This window comes from Amphiura filiformis, chromosome 1 (assembly GCF_039555335.1).
Source record: "Amphiura filiformis chromosome 1, Afil_fr2py, whole genome shotgun sequence".
NCBI lineage: Eukaryota > Metazoa > Echinodermata > Ophiuroidea > Amphilepidida > Amphiuridae > Amphiura > Amphiura filiformis.
The window spans coordinates 70,800,160-70,822,391 of record NC_092628.1 but is presented as its reverse complement, the minus strand read 5'-3'; the positions used below and the strand labels follow the sequence as shown (position 1 = coordinate 70,822,391).

Here is a 22,232-nt window from a genome sequence, read left to right as displayed (position 1 = left end):
ACTTGACATTTAAGCAGTGAAAAATCAATAAAACAGTCAATAAATCCTTTGTTTCCTATTGTTTATTGTTAAGTTCGATGGAGAATATCTCAATATATATAGTGGCACTGGCGACATCCAGGCTCAGTTGTGCCGAGGGGTCACATATTATATGTAATGTTTAGTTAAAGGGGTACCTTTCATTCAACAATAAATACACATTTACTGATGTTTTGCTTCTTCAGAACCATGTAATTATCATTGGTAGATAATCAATGCTGTCAGACTAAATATTACATTACCAACTTTAACTAAATACACTAAAATAAAACAGCATGAAATATAAGTCGGACTTACCAGGTGCCAAGCAGGGTTCACAGTTTATCGCGTTTTCACGTCCAGGGGACCCGGAAAAAGTAAGATTATGTAACCTGAATGGGTCCAGCAAGCTGTGCTTGGACCCGAAAAAAATCCCATCCAAGAAATAGAAAATATCATCATAGATCGTCATTGTGCGATAACCCAGCTCAATCGGCTCACTTTTCATTCATAAATTACATATAATTACAAAAATCGCTCCAACATGATACACACCTCATCGCTATTTCATGCACAGATATTTGATCAGCGATACGAGGGGAACTGTGGAAGAGGTTGACTTGCGATTTTTTTTCGGATCGTGCAAATATTATGTTACAATAAAAATGTCAACAAAACAGGATCAATTCAAAACATAGCGAAAACACGTTTTTGCGGTAGTTGTATATTTCAACCGAGCAAATATAACAAAATAACCAAATAATTAGATGATGAAAGTAGTACATGTTATTAGGTAGTAATTGTAGTTCTTTATGAGAAAGTCGGCCGATCGCGGCAAGTCATATAATACCGAGTAATTTGACTCGACTTTGGTAAGTTTTGGGTGCCAAATTCAGCATACTTTAATACATTTCCGAGTGTTTCTGAAGTTTCGTACATAAGTACAATTTGGACCCACAAAAATCAATTTGGGACCCGCAAATTTCAACTAAATGGGATCTAAATGGGTCCAGCATAAAAAAGTGGACCTGGTTATTTGAGAGCAAACTGTGAACCCTGGTGCCAAGCCATGCAATCATCATTGGTAGATAATCAATGTCATCAAAACTAAATATAACCTTACTAACTTAGACAAAGTACACTTAAATAAAACAACATGAAAACTAAGCTACACTTACCAGGTGCTGAGCCATCATAGTTGAGATTCTCAATACGGAATTGGCGAGTGTTCACAATGACCACCCTGTCTGCAGTGACACCGTGTGCTGGTGGATCAGTTCCCAGCATGCCTAGGTCATGTTCAGCTGGAGCAACAAAGTCACTGGAGAGTAAAACTTGTCCAAAATTGGCCTGAGGAATAATAAAGAAATCAAACAAACCTGTAGAAGATTTTTGTGTGTGATTTGGTATTATTCTCTGTACTACATAATACTACTACCTGTTTACACCACACAGATAAACATGTGTTTTCTGACAATTTCACAATGTGAGAAAGTCCCTATTAGGATCCCTCAATTGTACATGTTTCTGTTACTCTCACTCACCCCAGCTTGTCTTCTTCAAACAGAAATCAAAGTGTATCAAGACAGTTATTACCAGGTGACAAAGTTAGCCTATATACTCATGATATTTTACAACCTGACTTTGTTCTACGCCAAGTCTTGATGGATTTTACCAAGTGGTAAAGTCCACTCGATTTTAACTGTATAATGATGTAATTAATTTGCACTACTCTGTATAATTTGTATCAAGACATTTATTACCAGGTGACAAAGTTTGCCTAGATACTCATCCTATTTTATAATCTGACTTTGTAATGCTAAGCAAAGCTTATCTACACCACAGATATATTCCACTTTAGTTGGATTTTACCAGGTGGTAAAGTCCACTAGATTCTAATAGCCTTACATGCTATTACTCTGTGCTGCTTTTACTCACCCCAGCTTGTACACACCATACAGATATCCAGGTGTAGTCTGATAAAGTTTTACCAGGTGGTAAAACTGCTATTACATGCTGGTTGGTGTATGCTCCAAGCTTCTCTTGTAGGCTGCATAGAGTTAAAGAAAGCATATATTGATACATCACAAGTGTAGTACAGTAGTAGGTTTAAAACAACAGCTACAACACTACTATTTGCAGAATCAAAAGAGATAAGGCTGTTCTTGGGGATAAAATGAAATGGTTGGGATATACATAAAAGAAAGTGGTGATTTGAGATGTTTAGCACTACATGGAAGGTGCTATAACACCAAAATTAAAAACAAAAAATAGACAAAACAAAACAATGCTATCAGAGCTTTGGTCAGAAGTAGCTCTGACTTCTTCAGGACAAAGTATTTAAGTATGAGACATGTATTACTGATGGCTCTGAAAAGAGCTGTTCACTGAAGACTGCCCCTTGTGAACAGTGAACAAGAAGACCTTGCGTATTTGCTATTTTAAAAGGTTTTTGGTGGCCTTAAAAATAGCTGTTCACTGAAGACTGCCCTATGTCAACTAAGGAAAAGTCAATAAGTGATGGTTCTGACAATAAAAACCTCATATCAACTACAATTCAAAGCATAGTATTTTTACATGAACAAAAAACATCCAAAGTATACTGTTGTTAATTAGATAAATCTTATGTGTAACCTTGGTGGTTAACACAACTGTATTTGCATCCATTCCCTGTGTATACATTAATGACTGTTACCCAATACTCACTTCATAGGATTGAATGCAGCAATTTCTCCAGAAGCATCAGCTTCAGCAGAGCTTCCCAACCAGAAATGGGCATCTGAAACATAAGAATTGTGGAAAACAAGTTTTGAGTTGAGCCAACAAGATCATCGACAGAGCAATATGTATAGGTTTAATTCTGATTTAATCAGAATGTATAACATATATTGCATAAAGTATGTAAATAACTTGCTCTGAAAGGGTAAAATGCTATGCTCGGTACAAGCTCTGTGTCTACTGATAGCACAGTACCATGCCAAGTCTGATAGTATTGTTGCGCAATAAGAAAAAAAAAGTAATACTTATATACTAAAATCTGAAATTTGATGAGTTTTATGGTGTTCTGGATCGGGTGTTCTGAATGGGCCTTTTACCAATATTTCTAGTGCGTTAATACCCAGACAGACAGGGAAAATGCTATATACAATTGCATTTTTAAATGTGTTGTATCCCTTACCTGGTGCATTGCCATCAAATGTGAAATCTCTGAACCATAATGTCCTATCATCAATAGCATACACCTTGCCAGCGACACTATGTGCTGTAGGGGAACCATTGCCATCACCGGATAATTCACCAATTAGCTTGCCATAATAGGTTGTATCTGAAAATGAATCATTCAAAGTAAGCATGATTTGAGAGACTTTAAAACCCAAAATATCTAGTAACTTATAGCGGGAAATATAGCACAATTGAAGTTTACGCAACAATACAATACATTTAATTACTTTTTACAACTAGGAATTCAATGTTCACAAAACCATAATGGAACAAAAATATGTAAATGCATCAGATGCACTATTATTTATAATATGACAAAATTTTGCAATCAAACTTTGCTTTGTAAAATATGATGCCATTCAAATTAAGAACATTCTTTGCATCAAATTGAAACTTAATAAATACTTCAGTAACAAATTGAATGTTTGATTGTGAGTAAATGTTTTAAAAACAGAGTAGAAGTTTTTAGTTTTCATAATAGATTGTGTATTAATCTTTTTTTATAATGCACATGTGATGTACCCATACCTATCACATTAATTTTGTTTTATATATTGCACATATTTGCTTTTGGTAGGTTACATGTACACACCCTTTCAATTATTAAAAGAAGTTGTTGAAATTATCTTGAACTTACCAACAGGTGGTGGATCAACAACATTAATCTTCCAGCCCAAATATCTGTGAGTATAGCACTGTTAAATAGGAGAAATATGTTAATCACAAATTAGTTTTTAATTAGAGAACAAATGTATTGTTTTTAGCCGCTGAAGTGCATCTATCATCTCATATAAAATGGGCGACATCATTATTTTAAGTAAAACAATGAGGTGAAGCCGAGTTGTTTTACGCCAAATATAATGATGTCGTCTGTGTTATATGCGATGATAGATGCACAAGAGCGGCTAAAAGCAATACAATAAAATATTATAGATTACAAATTTTAATCAAATTATTTCTACATTTTACAAAGAATTACCTAGGGCTTAAAATTAACCAGTCCCATTGTTGCTATGCACCTCTTATTTGGTTCAAATAGCGCGTATGAGTATCACGTTAACATGCACATGCTAAAGTGTGTGTCATCATTTCATATCACAAGACTAAGAACCAATAAGATTTGCTGGAACATTCTGAAGTGTTTAAGAATATTAAACCTACAATGCATGCTTCTTTCCACATTTGCTCTAACATCAATATTCAACCAAATCAATGTAGCAGGTACTTAGGCAAGTCATTTCAAGAGAATGTTAATTCTTTACATTTATAATCCAAACAATGTTATAATCCGCAATAGCAAAGGTGCCACACCTATATGCAAACCCACATGCAGATTTAAATACTTTTACCCAATTGCAAGCTAAAATCAACTGAAAGGGGCCTCTAAACACTCTAAGCAAATGTGAGCTAGAGAAGTTCACAAGGTGTTAATTAGGTCAAAATTGTACTTATAAAGAAGATTAAAACCACAAAGAACACCTGATATGTTGTAAATAAGATGGCTGTCGGTGATTTTGATGACATAAAAACAAAAGAGAAACAACTGCTGCATTAGCCATTAATCATAATGCACAGTATTTTGTGTCAACTGCTTTAAGGTAATACACTATTTTAAAGTGTTGCGATTTGGTAGTTCACAACATCTTGCGAATGGTAATGAGCTTTGGCAAAAATAGCATTGCTCATTTCCTTGCGAGCGTGTAGAAGAATTCAAATATCACAGAAATAGTTTTGTAGGTCCTGTGGTTCTTGAGTTATGTTGTAAAGAGGGCTGAAACAACAACACTTTTGTAAAATGTACATAATTCATTAAAAACAATAAATTAAGCAAGTTTTCAAATTATATAATTTGTAGAATGAACTTTTGCAAAACATCAAGGTGTTATTTGTCAATAATTTATTGATCTAGAGAATGAAAATCGATTTTTTTTTTTTGGTTGCTTCGACCAACAACACCTCGTCTACCCTTAAGGCTGATTGATGGATGATATGCCGTACTCACATGATAGTACACTAAATCGGGTGTGTTCTCATCAGGGGTCCATGTAAGTATTCCAGGGCTACCTATATCACATTGTTCTGTCAAACAGTTGTCACGGTAGCCAGCAAATGTACTGTAGTCATCAGGTGAACAACCAGGTGTACTTTCCCATGAACAAAGTGGGCCCTCTGGAAAAATGAACATTTTCATTAAATATATTATAAACACATAAATAAAAGAAATCTACAAATAAAAAACAAGGAAATGTTCAAATAAACAAACAATATGAGATCCAAAATCAATAGGACAACACATGATACAATATAATGGATTTAGCATGGGGGTTCTAAACAATGAATTCTGCTAAGACCATGATATCTCATATCAATTTAAACAGTTATATATAAAGAACATCATCCCCTTTTTATGGTATGTTTCAATAGACATCCAAAATTTCATTTGATTCCAATTTTGCGTATGTGAGGTATGCATAATTTTGTGTATTACATAAGCTCCATAGACCACTGTGTTGTAATTTTGTTCTGTGAACAGAATCAAAATACTAATTTTATGATATTTTTGCCAATGAAATGAATCTGCAAGACATTTTTGGTATGCAACCTTAATGTAGCCAGAGGTTTCTGATGGTATCAAAATCTCAAATTAGAAAAAAAAGTGGGGGGGGGGGTGGGGCAAGGCATGAAATGCCCCTTTAATAATAGTTAACAATAAATATGCTCAAACTGTTTGACATGAAATTTAAATACAACATTTTCTTATAACACAGGCATCTCATCCCTATTCACATATTGACAAGGGTCTGTGCAAATAGATAATAATAATATTAAATTTACCTGCAGGACCAGCAAAGATGGTAAATGCCTGAAATGAAAAGTGGTAGAGAAATGAATTGAATATGCAAGCTATTTGAATGTTACATATTTTGGTAGCTCACTTTAATTGGTCTATTATATTTGACATTGTCCAATACACACTAAGCCAATTTTGCATGAATGATTGACACACAAATGTTAAATGTACATTTTGTTACAATGCTGAATGGCAGTGTCTAAATTGTGTGTGGTGAAATAGTAGTTTACAGTAAAAGCAAAAACATCTCATTCTCCCTGACCAAAAGATTAGCTGAAATTGTTCAGCCATACACATGTGAAAATTACAGCAGTTGTTCCTGGTTGCACAGGTTATTAAAGTATCTAACAGGGATGTTTGGCACTTGCCAACATGTATGCCTTGTTAACCGCATAAAAAGAACTGGTTCACGCAACGCTACGTAATGTGATGATACACCGCTTAATATTTTAGCAAGTGAGGTGTCAGTATTTCATTATGTGAGATCAATCAGCCAATCAGAAACCTACTTTCACGTTAGTGCAGTATCAACAAGAAAAGTGCCATATACTTTTCTGATAAGCAGGATATACACTTCAGTGCTGCAGAATACGGATATTACTTAAATGGGGAAACCATGACCAGCATGTGTTAAGTTGGCTAATGCCTTAGTTGCTTTGCAACCAACACTACAAAACCTGCTTTTTCTTTATAGGGAACATGAACCTGTGGAAACTCATTACATTTTGAAGTGCAAGATGCAAGAATGAATACCATAAATACCAGTTTTCACAGTAGGCCTACTCACCTGTTGCTCAGCTTCAGATAACTGGAAATATCCACCAGTAGGGTCATCAGTGATATAGAAGGGATGATATTGAGCTGATATAGCAGCATTATCCCCTCCTAATACCTCAAATGTATAGGTAACACCACGGGTTAGAGTTAGGACTGGTATGATCTCATTATTGAGGTACCATGCTATGCCCCAGCCTGTACGACCTATCAACAAAACACACAAATATTAAATAAGAAGTCGATGTGATACATTATGTAAGATACTTGGATCATATAGTCTTACTTACATTAAGATATGGGAAACTCCCTCCGTCCCTGTGAAAGCTGACATTTGCTTATGTCTGTCTAGTAGCATATTACACAAAAGACATAGGCAGCAATATGGAAAATATCCTAAAAATCTTGCATCGGCCTCTTACCCCACTCAACTACTTTATGTATGTGACATGCACTGTAGTTATGAAGTTAGAGGGTAATGTAGAATGTTTATTTTATAATTTTCTAGTCCAAAATGCCTGAACCACACCACTTATTTGAGGATGGCAATTAATAGATTTATTATGGTCAACATAGGTCATCTACAGTTTTACATGTCATTTGCTCCTCCAGTTACAGCAATATAAAGCCACACCATACTATTTTTAATACATAATGCAATACATCCAACGGTACATTACATCAAAGATTATTTCAGAGATAATGATTATTAAAAGTTAAATTAAAAGGAAAATAATAAGACACTCATTTGTTCTATAGAAACTCAGATCTCAAAGAGACTTCTATGCTAAATTCTGACAAGTTTTGCCAACCATCAGAAGTAATTTAAAGGAAATATTAAACATCATTTGACATACCTGTGATGCCTTCATATCCACGTCTCCCTCCAGCTTGGCCCATAGTAGCACGGAACACAGTGATATCCTCTCCTGCAATGATCTCAACTGGGGTCCATGGACCATCAGGATCAGGTGTTGGAGCAGTGACAGGTGGCATCAATGCTGGGCAGGTGGAACCTTGACGACCAAAGTCAAGCCTAATATTTCCTGTAATTGGAAGAATTAAATGTTACATTTAATGAAGTGCAGGTATTGGAGTGTTATAGAGTACTTTGTTTGATAGTAAAGTCTGAAAGCTCTTACACAGCCAAAAGGTTTGGCAAATATTAAACTTGTTACCTACATGAGATGTGCTGTAATAATGATTGGTAATTTGAAGGGTTATTAGTTCGAAAACCTAGCCTAGCCATATCCCTAACACTAACACTAACATTAACCCTAACACTAACATTAACCCTAATGCTAACCTTAACCCTAACTCTAATTCTAACCTAAAATACTTTAAACCCTAACTGTAACAATTTTCGGACTAATGACTCTTCATACTAATGGACTGTTCTGGATAAGACAACTTGAACAGAAGGACAAAGGAAAAAATTAATACAATACGACAAATCAAACATATTTATAAGGAGTGTCTTGGGGAACTGAGATTTAGTTCAAATAAGTTTTAACTTATTATGAATTCCCGTCAAGAAAGCCTATCTACTTATTCAGTTCAATTCTAAAAACCATACCAACCTAATTTACATTTCAATATCACAGAGGGTGAAGTTGAACATACTTAAAAGATCTGTTCAAGTTTACAGTTGTCGCAACAATCATCTACTTTGTAAGGTCTGTTTTGTCCGTCAACTCAGAAGGAAAAAGTAAATAAGACCTCGGAAACTGGAGGTATGAGAATAATTATTTCAGTGCAATGCGTGTTTAAATGCTTCTTTGGCGCGCCAACTGCTGCGCGATTTGTACTTGCCGAGCGCACTATGCTCATTATGCGTCGCGTGTGACGCAAAGCATCGACCCCAACGCCACAGATTTGGTTTGTACTTCTAGGTTGAAGCAGTATAGTTTTCATCATTTTTGCTTGTAATAATATCACACATGAATTTGTGATAAATTTGAATAACTCACATACCCCAGCATAGAGTTTCTCTTACCTATGGTCCTTCTATCATGTTTGGCAACCGTACCACTGGGGTTGAGATTGCCAATACCCCAAACAATAAACATGGGATTGTCAGTGCTTATTATTATATCACCATTAGTATCACCTGAAAATATAACAAGAAAATGTAACAAGTAATGGACATGAATCTTTCTCTACAGATTGTAAAAAAATTGTTTAAACAAATTGTTGTTGTTTGACCAAAGTTACATCACATGAGAAAGTTGAAGAGAGCGAAGATCACAAAGAAGGTAGATTTTGAACAGCTGAAGAAACCAGAGATCCGAATGGAGTATTCCATCAAAGTGGAGAACAGGTTTGAGCAACTTATAGATGAAGGAGAAGAGATGACATGGGAATCAATGAGGGATATCTTGGTTGAAACAGCAGAGGAATGCCTGCCAAAGAAGAAGAGAGAAAGTAAAAGCAAGTGGATGACAGAAGAAATTCTATCAATGATGAGAGACAGGCAAAAGATCATGGACAGGGATTCGAAAGAATATAGAGAGTTGGACAGGCAAATAAAGAAATGTTGCAAGGAGGCCAAAGAGACCTGGCTGAATAGTGAATGTGCCAAAATTGAGAGTCAATTTGGAGAGAATCGGAATGTGTACCAGAGGATAAATGAGATCTCAGGCAGGAAATCAGGCTGTTCAAGCTCTGGGTGCATCAAGGCAAAGAATGGTAATATGCTGGTAGGGAAAGATGATGTAATGAAAAGATGGATTGAATATGTTGGGGAGTTATTTCACGATGTAAGGGACGGTTTGCCAAGCTTTCCAGATTTTATTGAGGGTCCAAAGATATTGCAGTCAGAGGTTCGATCAGCTATAAAAATGATGAGCAGAAATAAGGCTGCTGGGCCAGATGGAATAGTTGTTGAAATGATTGAAGCATTAGAGGATTATGGAATTGAGAAACTGGCAGGAGTCATCAACATAATGTATGATGATGGGATATTTCCGGAAGACCTGAGCAAATCAATCTTTATTGCTCTTCCCAAGAAACCTGGCGCTGTGGATTGTGAACAACACCGCACAATTAGCCTTATGAGCCATGTTACAAAGATAATTCTAAGAATCCTGTTACTCCGTGCAAGAAGTAGAATAAAACCTGAGATTGGTAAAGAGCAGTTCGGCTTTGTAGAAGATGCTGGTACCAGGAATGCGATTTATGTCTTGAGAATGATAACAGAGAGAGCGGTAGAGATGCAGAAGGATGTTTTCATGTGTTTCATTGACTACTCAAAAGCCTTTGACAAGGTGAGACATGATCAGCTTTTTGAAGATCTTGGTAAGCTAGACCTGCATGGAAAGGATCTACGACTGTTGCAGAACCTTTATTGGAACCAAACAGCGTGCATAAGGGTGGATGGAGATTGTAGTGAATATACAAGCATTAAGAGAGGAGTCAGACAGGGATGTGTGATGTCACCAGATCTCTTTAATTATTACAGTGAGCTGATCCTAAGGGAGCTGGAAAAGGAAAATGGTCTCGGTATAGGTGGACATAACATCACGAACATAAGATATGCAGATGACACTGTCCTATTAGCTGAGTCTGAGGAGGATCTGCAAAGGCTTCTTGATGTGGTGGTTCAGGAAAGTGAGAGGAAAGGTTTGTCGTTAAATTGCAAGAAGACAGAATGTATGGTGGTATCAAAGACTGAAAGCCCAACATGCATATTGAAGGTGAAAGATCAAAGAATTAAGCAAGTTTCCTCCTTCAACTACCTTGGCAGTCTAATCACAGAAGATGCCAGATGTATTAAGGAGGTTAAGAGAAGGATTGCACTGGCTAAGTCTGCGTTCTCAAAATTAGACAAGATCCTAAAAACAGTGCCCTCAGTATAGAGACCAGAATTGGTACTCAACTGCTATGTCGTCCCTGTATTAATGTATGGAAGTGAAGCATGGTCAATAACAACAGACATTAAAAGAAGATTGGAGAGCTGCGAGATGTGGTTCCTTAGAAGAATGATGAAGATCCCGTGGACTGATAAAGTGTCTAATGACGATGTCCTAAGTAGAGCAAATGTGAACAGGAAGCTGTTACATGAAATCAGAGTTAAGCAGCTCAAATTCCTTGGTCATATCCTCAGAAAGGATGGTTTCGAGAACCTAGTATTGACAGGAAGAATAGAAGGAACAAGGAGCAGAGGCAGGAAGAGAGTGATGTGGTTATCAAATCTGAAAGACTGGCTAAAAGAAAGGGGAGCTGAACATAAAGCGACAGAGCTTCTGGAGATGGCTTATAACAGTGAATTGTGGCATGACATGATCGCCAACGTCTTAGGATATGGCACCTAGAGAGAGAGAGAGACATCACAAATTGTTGTTGTTTTGATAAAATTTACATCACAAATTGTTGTTTTGATCAATATAAAATGTTTTAAAGGGTGCAATCATTAGATTACTCTATCAAATTTGATGACTTCTGACCGTCTGATTTGTGGGTTAAGCTAGTTATTTGCTAGCATAAAGTATTTATTTCTATTTGAGTTACAAAATACCTGTACTGCAATGTCATCCAATTTTAGATAGCAATATAAAGTAAGATTGTGCCAAATTTAGAGAGTGGCATGTGAATGTCATAATTAAAAGTAAATTGCACTGTGATAAAGCCGACTTTGAATGAAATTATGAACATTGAACCTCCTTGTGGTTTACAGGTGTACATACCTGTATCCAGGCTTCTTCTATATGACACAGCTGTGATACCGTTGTCGTAAGATGATTTCACTATGGTAACGTTTCTAACCCCTGATGGATTAGCAATAGTATCTGGACATGCACCAGAACCTGATGTAACAACACACTGTAGAGGAAAGCAATAATACATTGGTAATTTATGTTTTTGTTTGCCCACATATAGCAACAAGGTACATATCCACTCAATTAAGAGGGCTCAATGCACTAAAACAAAAAAACTGAACAAAAGAAAACTAAAAGCAAAATATAATTACAGAATGTCTCTGACATAATTTTGAGATTTTAACATCTTTTTAAACACAGTTACATTTTTAGCAGTTCTAATATTTAAATGCAGTTCATTCCATTGATGTGGGGCTGCAATTGCAAATGATCTGTCACCCCATTGCGGTTGCATTTTGTTTCTTGAAGAAGTTGCATGTTTCCAGATCAAAGAGTACAAGTGGGAAATCAAACAAACAAACAAACAAACAAACAAACAGACAGATGAGATTACAAATAAACTTACTTGTTCATATGAATTAAGATGGTAGTCTTCCACCATCCCTTCACCAGTCATCTTATCAATCCATCCTACTGCAACATCAGCTCCTAACATCTGGCTGCCGTATACGGAACCACTGATCCCAAATGCCAAGTATGCTCCCGGATCAACTCTCCCTCTGAGCTCTATATCTATCAATTCACCAGTTACAGACCAGCTGACATGGTACGTATCATCAACAAGTACCTCACAGTTATTATATGCAGCACAATTCTAATGAAAAGAATGAGAAAGAATAAAAAGAGTAACCCAAAAACACTTATGTGCTATGACCCTAAGGCCCCTTTTTTGTTGGTACCGGTAAAAAGTATGAAAGTTGATGGTCAAAGACTATATCTAATATTTTCTATCTATTTTCTTAGCTTTTTCATGGCCCCTATGGCCCTGGGCCCAGAGTTAACATGCACCAATATCCCCCTCCCTCTTATTGGTGGTACTGTACTTTTAAGATTACTTAAGTCATTTTAGGATCAAATACGGTACCTGTGATGCTGAATCTACAACATGTATCTTCCATCCTAAGAATCGGTGAGTATAGCACTGAAAAGTCACAAAGCACAAACATAAGGATATAATTAGAGTCAAGGCATTTGTTTTTCATTGGAAGTACCTTTAATATGATCTATAATTTATCAGCTTATAATTGGAGTAAATTATTTGGTTGTTGTTACTGCACACATAAATGAAATTCCAAACTTGTGCTCATGTAAATTTGCATAAGCGTGCGCCAGTCACGCATTACGCAATGCCTAAATAGCACAACTGCTGCGTCCAACTGCATGCCATACTATATCAATACACCATGTTACGAGTCTCATTTTTTTGCAAATTTGAACAAACAGAAATAGTTGGAGGTACCTTTTATTGAGTACTGTGTATATTCCACTCCAATTATTTAATATGGCTACCAATAAGATCTTATTTTGTGTTTTAACTAAAATAAATGTAACTTAAAAACAGTCAATATTTGTACTATATATGGTTATATACTCACATGATAGTAGACTAAATCGGGTGTGTTCTCATCAGGGGTCCATGTAAGTATTCCTGGACTACCTGCTGCACATTGTTCTGTCAAACAGTTGTCACGGTAACCAGCAAAATTGTTGTAGTCATCAGGAGAACAACCAGGTGTACTTTCCCATGAACAGAGTGGACCCTCTGGTGAATGAAAATATTGCAAAGATGATAAAATAATAGTATAATAACAAACAAACATTGTGGATCCCAGATCCCTAAATGTGCTTCACAATAAAATATGTGCAATCAAATGATAAATAGCTAGGAAAGCTGTAATAACTAAACACAGCCAAATTAAAAAGTCTCCATTAGTTCCATCCACATTTAATCAGAGTCTGATGAGTTTATGGCAAAATAATTTATATAATAATTTTCTATACACTTTCCTTCGAAGGTTGATACCAAATTTGGTATCAAAAGTTTAATCATTGTGAGCATCGGAACCGTTGTTTGGAAATTTGTGCAATTTTAAAAATGACAAATTACGAATTGACCACGCAAAAGCCAATGCATGGTACCAGCTTATGTGGCCCGAAGCAACCCGTACAGGAATCATTGTACACTTGCCTGCTCACAATTAAAAGAGCGGGGTATTTGATTTGCATTTTGATGTACATGGGTAATTAGACCTCTTGGATGCGTGTAGATGTGTAGATGTTGAGAAGAGGTGGTTTATAATCGATTAACCTGCCGGCCTATTCAGGCGACGTAATTCTTGACACTCACACTAGCTCCGCCGCTTGATACAACTCCCTATGTCATTTTAAAAATTGCACGAATTTTAAAACAATGGTTCCTATGCTCACGATGATTAAACTTTTGATATCAAATTTGGTATCAATCTTCGAAGGAAAGTGTATAGAAAATTATTATATACATTATTTTGCCATAAACTCATCAGACTCTGATTAAATGGGGATGGAACAAGTGGAGACTTTTTAATTTGGCTATGTTTATTTAAACAGTAGAAATATTAATAGTCCAACATTTCCAATTCGGCAGAAAATATTTGACAAATTAGTTATGTTATTTAGTCTTGTGCAAAGATTGGTGAATAAATATGTTTAAATGCATGCTTGAACCATATTTTGTACTTTGTTTTCAAAATTACAAAAAAAGCAATTATCGTAGTAGGCTGACGAATTGCTTTATAAAGAATTAATTAATACCCCTATTTGGTAGACAATTTACAACCAGTGCTACAGCTATTACGAGGGGGTAGACGATGATGTCCAGTAATCATTTCATGATGGAAGTGTCCTTTTAAAAATGCCACTCATCAAAGCTTTGATCAAAAAAGTAACATTGATCTTGATATTCCATTTGAAAAGATGGTATACTTACCTACAGGTCCTGCAAAGATAGTAACTGCCTATAAACAAAACAGAATAAGTCTAGTAATAACCAATTTTCTCCTCTTCTCAAAGTGCAATTGTACTGGGTTGCAGAATTGCACAGATAAAAAAATATGTCAAGGATTGCTTCAAGGATACTTCTGCAATGAACCCCAAGGTATGTGCATCTAACCATGGTGGGGTAACCAGCACATAAATGTATATTTATGGATTCCTTCAGCTGTAAGTATTAGGTTACGTCAGTACCAGCAGCAAGAACATGTACTGGACCAATAATGGCAGAATACAAGTTCTTAAACTGACATAATAACCAATGAACTGAATGGAAAGTCTACAATACAGTAACAATGACAAAATTTGACCGGCAATTAATGCTTCTTCTTCTTTCATTATAGTGTAGGCTTCTTGAAAAGAAGATTTCACACTGCAGAGTGGTGCGTGAGCAGATATATGATGCAATATATACAGTGAGGTGCTGATAAAACTGATGCTTGTCTACTATTTTAGTAAGATCACTAATCCTCAACAAGTAAAAATCACTTACTATTAAATATGAATTTGTTTCTTACCTGTTGTTCAGCAGGAGACAGCTGAAAGTAGCCTCCTAATGGATCATCAGTGATATAAAAAGGATGATATTGAGCTGACTGAGCTGCATTATCACCACCCCAAACTTCAAATGTATAAGTCACTCCACGTGTTAAAGTTAACACAGGTATGATCTCATCATTGAGATACCATGCTATGCCCCAGCCTGATTTGCCTATGAATAGAAGAAATTGCAAAAATTATTTTGAGCTGAGAGAGCTAGTACACTATAATAACTTTTACAAATAAAGCATACGCACAATGCTCTTGTTGTATTACTATACACTATAGTAATGTGTCTAGTGTGTCTTTACTAGTGTATTTTACACAGTGGCTACATTGACTTTTGTAGTAAAGTACACTTTCGTAAAAGAATACAGCAATTAAAATAAAAGTTAAATAGTAGTTAAACACACAGTAGTATGGTGTAACTAGGAAGAGGAATGAAGTAGAACGCCAGCCTCCTCCTCCTCCCACAAATGAACTTGCAGATTATACCAGTGTTTAGCAAGAGTTTTATTTTATTCTCCCCCTCTAACACTGTCCTCCATCCCCTACCTTCTTATTGTATGATCTTGTTTGACCAGTTTGTTGTATCCTTGGTTTAGATCGCAGATATTTCATAGTGCATATATTTCCTCAGTGAAGCTTTGAGAAATACATACCCAAAATTCACTGCAACATTATCTTGGCTAAAGCATTTGGTGATAATGACACTTAAACACGCCACCTTTATTTTAAATTTACCTGTGATGCCTTCATAGCCCCGTACACCTCCAGCTTGTCCCATAGTAGCACGGAATGTAGTAGTTTGATCACATGCAACAATATTAGCAGGTTCCCATGGAGTTAGTTCCATACCTCCAGAGTCTGCGGTAATTTCCGGACAGGTAGAACTCTGGCGGCCAAAATCAAGGGTTACATCACCTAAAATGACAAATAATTGAAGTAATTTGAGAACATTATTGCAAATGTATACAGCTTAGACTTGCATACAGCCGATAAGTACATGCACATTAAAAAATTCACACTGACTCATATAATTAGGTCTGTGGTACCAAGTTTAAAGAAAAAAAGCAATTCAGGTCAGAATTACGGTAGAAAATACAATAAAAAGGATCCAGAAGATTTCATGTCAGCTAATAATATAATGGTTCACATCATGATCATAATCATCATTGTCAACATCATCATCATCATTGCAATCATCATTACCATCATCATTATCATTTTATCATCATGGCATTCATTATCATCGCCATCATCATCATTGCAATAATCATTGTCATCATCCTTATCATCATTTTCATCATCATCAATTAATTGTCTTCTTCATGGTTCTTACCAACAGTTCGCTGATGATGTTTAGCAGCAGTTCCTGTAGGGTTAATGGGTCCTATACCCCAAGCTATATACATAGGTTGGTCAGTTCTGATAACTTTGTCAGTGTCTGCTTCTCCTGAAAAACATATACAATGATGCAAATCATTAAAAACAAATTTTGTTTTAATATCTAAAGACAGTAAAAGTACACTTACTAGCTTTCAACTTCACAAATCATTGTGCATTTCAATGGGCAGTGTCAAATGAATCACAAGTATTCACTAGGTTAAAGATGCTGCATAGAAGCACCTGCAAACCAGTTGCCTCAACAAGTTGATGTCACTGACACGCCAATATGAAGAATAGTATAGATATTCCAAATTAAATATAAATCTGTCAAATGTGTAACCAGTGGCATAGCCAGGATTTTTTCAGAGGGGCTGGGGCAGGGCATGGTGTGACTTTCAGGGGGAGGGGAAAATTGTCAAAAAAGGCCTAAAAGTCTAATAAATGTAGGTATCATCCCAGAGGGGAAAGAGGAAACAGGTTCCACAAGAAGAGGGGACAGCAGCCCCTTGGCCCCTGGCTACACCACTGTGTGTAACTTACCTGTATTCAGTGGCCTTCTATACACAATGGTAGTGATACCATTCTCAAATGAAGACTGAACTAATTCAATATCATTACCACCAGATGGATTAGATATCGTATCAGGACAAGCACCAGATCCAGCTGTCACTATGCACTGAAAAAATAACACAGGAACAAAAATGATAGGATATGAAATTGTTACTACATCAGAGGCCAGCTGCAACCAATTTCTAAAGCATAATACCACATCAAGGATCTGTCATATTTGTGTATGCCATGTAGTGAAGCCACTAATGTGTGGGGTCCAATGGTTGCCTTGGGGCCTTTGGTGAGGGTACATCGCAACACCATAGCGATAGTCTGGGGATAACACTCGGGGAAATCCTTGAGTACAGTCCAATCTCTTTTATCCGACCATGATTCAACTAGGCATTGTCTAGATAAGTGAACAAATGTAGCAAAGGCATACGCTACATCATACTGGGCAAGGATTATAATCACCCTGAGGCATTGATAAGGAAAGGTCTGAAAACCCTTCTCTCCTCTTAAGTTTCCATTATTCCATATTCTGAAGAAAATTTAAGAAGTACTCTGAGTAAGATGGCTTTATTTCCTACAGAGCTTTAGATGGAAAAGGACCCTCATCCCTCTTCTCTACTGCCTCATATATGATTCTCACATACCTGTCCATATTGGCTAAGATAGTAATCTTTTACGTGACCAATATTTGTATTCTGGTCAATCCATCCAATAGCTACATCAGCACCAATCATAAGTGTCCTAGTATCTGAACCACTAATGCCAAATCCTAGGTAGAATCCTGGTTCAGCCTTGCCTTTCAGCTCCACTGCAATGGTGTCACCATTCTCTATTGTCCAACTCACATGAAACTTGTTTTCCAGCAGCACTTCACAGTTATCAAAAACACCATCCTGTGACAATTGGGCATTAGAAGTGACAGTTAAGTTTTAAATTGTTTTAATTCATTAATAAAAGATACAATGCTCTCTGCCAAATACATATGGTCTTAACACACACTGGTATCAGGAATGCATTGCAGCAATTTTAGCAAGAATTTTCTGAATTAAACCCATAAATCTACTCTAATCCTAATCTGCCCAAGTTTTATTTGGGGTAGAATGAACTGGGCTGCACACTCCCCTTACCTGATTATAATGCAAAAATAGGAATAGACCTTTTTCATAAATCCTATAGCTGATGCAATATCGTAACCCCACATTTCGCTGCCTTGAAGTAAGTTGATGTGCGCATCGTCGTGTTTACATCAGGGGTCTAAATGAACAGGCTTATAATATTCACCGAAAAGATCAAGTGTGGTTCAAAAATGCGGGACAAATTTTTAATTTGCAGATATGCTTGCTCATTTCTGTTAAATTACTGTTGGAAATTAACATAAAAATATTAAAATCAATGTAAAACTGTATCCCTTACTATTAGGGGAAATCTCTTCCTGTTACTCAAAACTTACCTCTGGCCTGGGTACATAATAGTAAGGTGGTATATTAAGCTCCTGCTTATCTGGTACTTCTACATGTCCAAAGCTAGCTGAAGCTTGTTTACACCATAAACTAATGTAGTCTATGTCAAACACAGTTGTACCTTCTGGTAGTAGGAGTATTACAGAATCATACATAACAGCCACACCATTATTGGGTAACATTGCTGAACTGAAAGAGTCAAGTTATTGCCTTGTCAGTGTCAGTTTTCTCTGAACTGGGTGGTTTACTTTGATATGCCACAAGTGTTAATGTTTTTGTCTTTAAGTCTTGTATTGTAATTATGTGTAAACTTTCCATCCCGGAGACCTGCGTCCCACATATGTGACCTGCTACCACGAAATCAGCGTAAAGTCGACGCGACTTTATACTCATTTTGTTGAGTTGGTAGTTTCGAGATATTTGGTCTGACTAAGTTGATGTTCTTTGTTTGCCGCCACCTGTACAAGCCAGTAGTATTATCCTTCGTGAATGGCCCATTGTGCCCCTATTCACAAAGGACATACAGACATACTTAGTGGCTTTAACAGGTGAGTGAACACCAACACAGTAGCCAGGGCGTTTTAAGTGACTAACTCCTTGCGACTTTACGCTGATTTTGTGGTAGCAGGTCACATATGTGGCCCTCAAACGCAAATCCTTTTCTTACAGAAAATAAAATTAATAAATATTCAAAGAAAAGTTACTAATGAAAATGTATAAGGACTGTCAAACCTTCTGACCTTTCCAATGGGACCCTCAAGTCAAAAAGGGTTGACCAGCCCTGTCATACACCTTTGTTCATTATACATCTGGTATAATTAAATTCAGCCCTCTCCGTCATAGACCTTTCACAAATTATTCTTTCAAAATCATCATCATTAGGGAAAGTTGAATGAAGTATATTTAAATTTTACAAACAAACAAATAAAGAGCATTACCTGCCATCTTCTGGTGAAACTATGAATCCATTAGCATCAGGGAGTCCTTTTCCTGCCCAATAATAAGTATCTGAAAAAAGAACAATATCTTTTTACATATACATTAAGATTATTGCATTTACCTGCAGCAAACATTCAATGGTACACTTGTGAATTAAACTTGAACTGCATGCTTCTGTATGCAACAATTCTGTAAGAACATTGAAACATGTACACATTTTCCCAATATTTGTGAACATAGGCCCCTAATTCCATGTAACATGGGATTCCCCCACAAACTATTGGAATTTTAAGCTTTGTGGTAGACACACAACTTCAAGAATTCTATGCATTGTAAGGGCTGTGCCAGATATTGTAACGCTATATCAGATAGGAAAATATTGTTTTATTTTTGATAGATTTGATACTACTCAGTGAGTCTATCAAGCAGTAATTTACAAGGAACAAATTCTATAATAATGAAAATAACAAACATATTGTGGGTGCTTTTCTGCTATTGAATTGTGTTGGGAATAAAGTTCTGGATCCTGAAAATTACTTTAAATTGATTTTAAGCATAAAGGATGCTCGCCTATTTCAGATGGTGTTAAGTATATGGGCAAGTATTACAAACATGTAAAAAAACTTGATAAAATCTGACACAGCACCCTCAATTTGATAAATTCCAAGTCTTTAAAGTTTGGTCAGCTTATAATTGGTAAAAATTATTTGTTTTTATTACTACGTTCATCAATAAAGTCATAACATACACTTGCGTAAATTCACATAATCACGTTACCTGCCACACATTACATTAACATGAAAATATGTAAGTGCTGTGCCCAACTCGCATGTCATTCTATATCATGATGTTATGAGTCTCATTTGTTCCGCCAATTATATGCCAAACAAATTTTAACAACATCTATACCGTCTGCTTTCAGGTTTAGCCAATGTTTATTTGCAGTATTAAATCACATGCATTGAGGCAAGTTATTTGATTCACACTTCATGGCGACAATCAGACAGGAGAGAAAGATATCTCCTCAAAACTGGGCCATATGGAAGAACAGGGGAATACTTAAATTTTCCCCTGAATATGGACCCAGTATAAAGAAGAAATAAACAAACAAACAAACATGTATCCATGTGTAAACCACAAACACACAAAGTAACAAAGAGGCTAAGGAAAAGAAAAATGATAGGATACCGTATTGCGTCCAATAACCGCCCCCGGGGGCGTTACATTTTCCCAAGGGGGGGCGGTTATTGAAGGTCAATTTTAGAACGATAATTCATGTTAAAATCATTAGGTAAACTAAAAACACACGCTAAAATGACGAACTATGAACTAGAAACACTGACTTCTGGCTCACTTCCGGGTTTCTGATCCAGATTTTTGCCAATTATTGGCGCTATTATCGACCATGTGCGCAACTTGGTAAGCTTACTACACAAGATAGCATGGAAATATCGGCATTTTTGAAACATCTTGGTTGAAAAAAGTGGTGGGGGCGTTTATTTGAGGGGGGCAACTATTTGACGAAATACGGTATGCGTAAAATATTGTTACCTGGTCCTTGGCCATCATAAGTGAGATTGGTAATCCTAATTCTTCTTGTATCCAGAATCTCCACACTATCTGCTTGTACCTGATGCACAAGTGGATCATAGCCCAGTGGTTGTTGTATTGTGTGTAAGCTTGGTGCAACAAAATCAGTAGGGATTCGAACGTGACCAAAGTTTGCCTGTTTGATAAAAAACAAAACATTATGACTATAAAATGTATGTAGAAATAAGTTCTTTCTATTTTGAGATTTTAATATGACTATATCTCAAAAATATTTATAATGCAATTGCAAAACCTTATTGGTCAAGTGGACGAGCACACAAGTGTGATTATCCCCTCCCATGTTCATAATAAAGCAGATGCAGGAAAAAAGGGACTATCAAAGAGTACTCCTACTTCTCTCTGTCACGACCTACATCACCACACTTTTACCAGTATCAACCAAGCATTCTGTTGCACATCAGATGACAACTTGGTTTTTATGCTATTTTGTTCCTTATTTTTTTAGATGTATGTATTGTTAATGGAAGTACATATGAATGAACAAGACAAGGAACAATTATACTGAAGATTGACAGCTATTGTTCTAAATCAAATGCATTTTCTTTAGGCTCTAGAAAAATAAATCTGAATAAAATACTTCCATATTGATATCTTGTATATTATACGGATGTGTCAAGCAAACTGGTTCACAGACCTAAGATATGAGTGAACAAAACCTGCCCATATTGTTTACACTTGAAATATGGCAAAAAAAGAGAATCTAGTAATTTTGTTTGTTTGGATAAGAAGTGACAACTGGTGCTGTATAAAGTGACTATTTCCCTCCACTCTATGTCAGAAAGAAGTCCTAATCATATAACATCTTGGAGCAATAGCATTTAAGATAGTAGCGTTTGCCTCAAACCATGTATATAATTGAATACCTGAGTGGAAGAAGGGCCCAACTCCATCAAAACTGTTTTTGAGATATTAAGAAAAAACTTAATATTTGGAAAAGTTTTATAGACAGAATGTTTTCATCTTCAGGGGACCTTTAATACATGAACATACAATATTACATACATTCAAATTTATTATGATGTTTCAATGGCAACGGTACAGGTCTTAATACTGAGCTGGAGTTGGGCCCTTCTTCCACTAATATACTGCAAGTGCCAGTTCCGTAAGCAGGCGTGTTATAAATAGCTACAGAAATTAGGTAATTATCCATTAATTGCACAAGTAGAAGCATGTAAATATGTT

The 22,232-nt window shown here is 36.2% G+C and overlaps 1 protein-coding gene across 1 annotated transcript in view; it reads right to left on the bottom strand.

Moving 5' to 3' along the window:
• LOC140152405 (uncharacterized) overlaps nucleotides 1-22,232 on the bottom strand; it is a 145,496-nt gene that overhangs the window by 29,486 nt on the left and 93,778 nt on the right. Inside the window, exons 59-70 of the mRNA XM_072174713.1 lie at nucleotides 20,991-21,165; nucleotides 19,439-19,508; nucleotides 18,491-18,689; nucleotides 17,685-17,933; nucleotides 17,020-17,155; nucleotides 16,433-16,546; nucleotides 15,835-16,014; nucleotides 15,069-15,262; nucleotides 14,489-14,516; nucleotides 13,119-13,285; nucleotides 12,608-12,664; nucleotides 12,089-12,337 (exon numbers count right to left, since the gene is read on the bottom strand). Coding sequence (XP_072030814.1) covers nucleotides 12,089-12,337; nucleotides 12,608-12,664; nucleotides 13,119-13,285; nucleotides 14,489-14,516; nucleotides 15,069-15,262; nucleotides 15,835-16,014; nucleotides 16,433-16,546; nucleotides 17,020-17,155; nucleotides 17,685-17,933; nucleotides 18,491-18,689; nucleotides 19,439-19,508; nucleotides 20,991-21,165 — 1,818 coding nt within the window. The remainder of the gene's footprint in view (nucleotides 1-12,088; nucleotides 12,338-12,607; nucleotides 12,665-13,118; nucleotides 13,286-14,488; nucleotides 14,517-15,068; nucleotides 15,263-15,834; nucleotides 16,015-16,432; nucleotides 16,547-17,019; nucleotides 17,156-17,684; nucleotides 17,934-18,490; nucleotides 18,690-19,438; nucleotides 19,509-20,990; nucleotides 21,166-22,232) is intronic.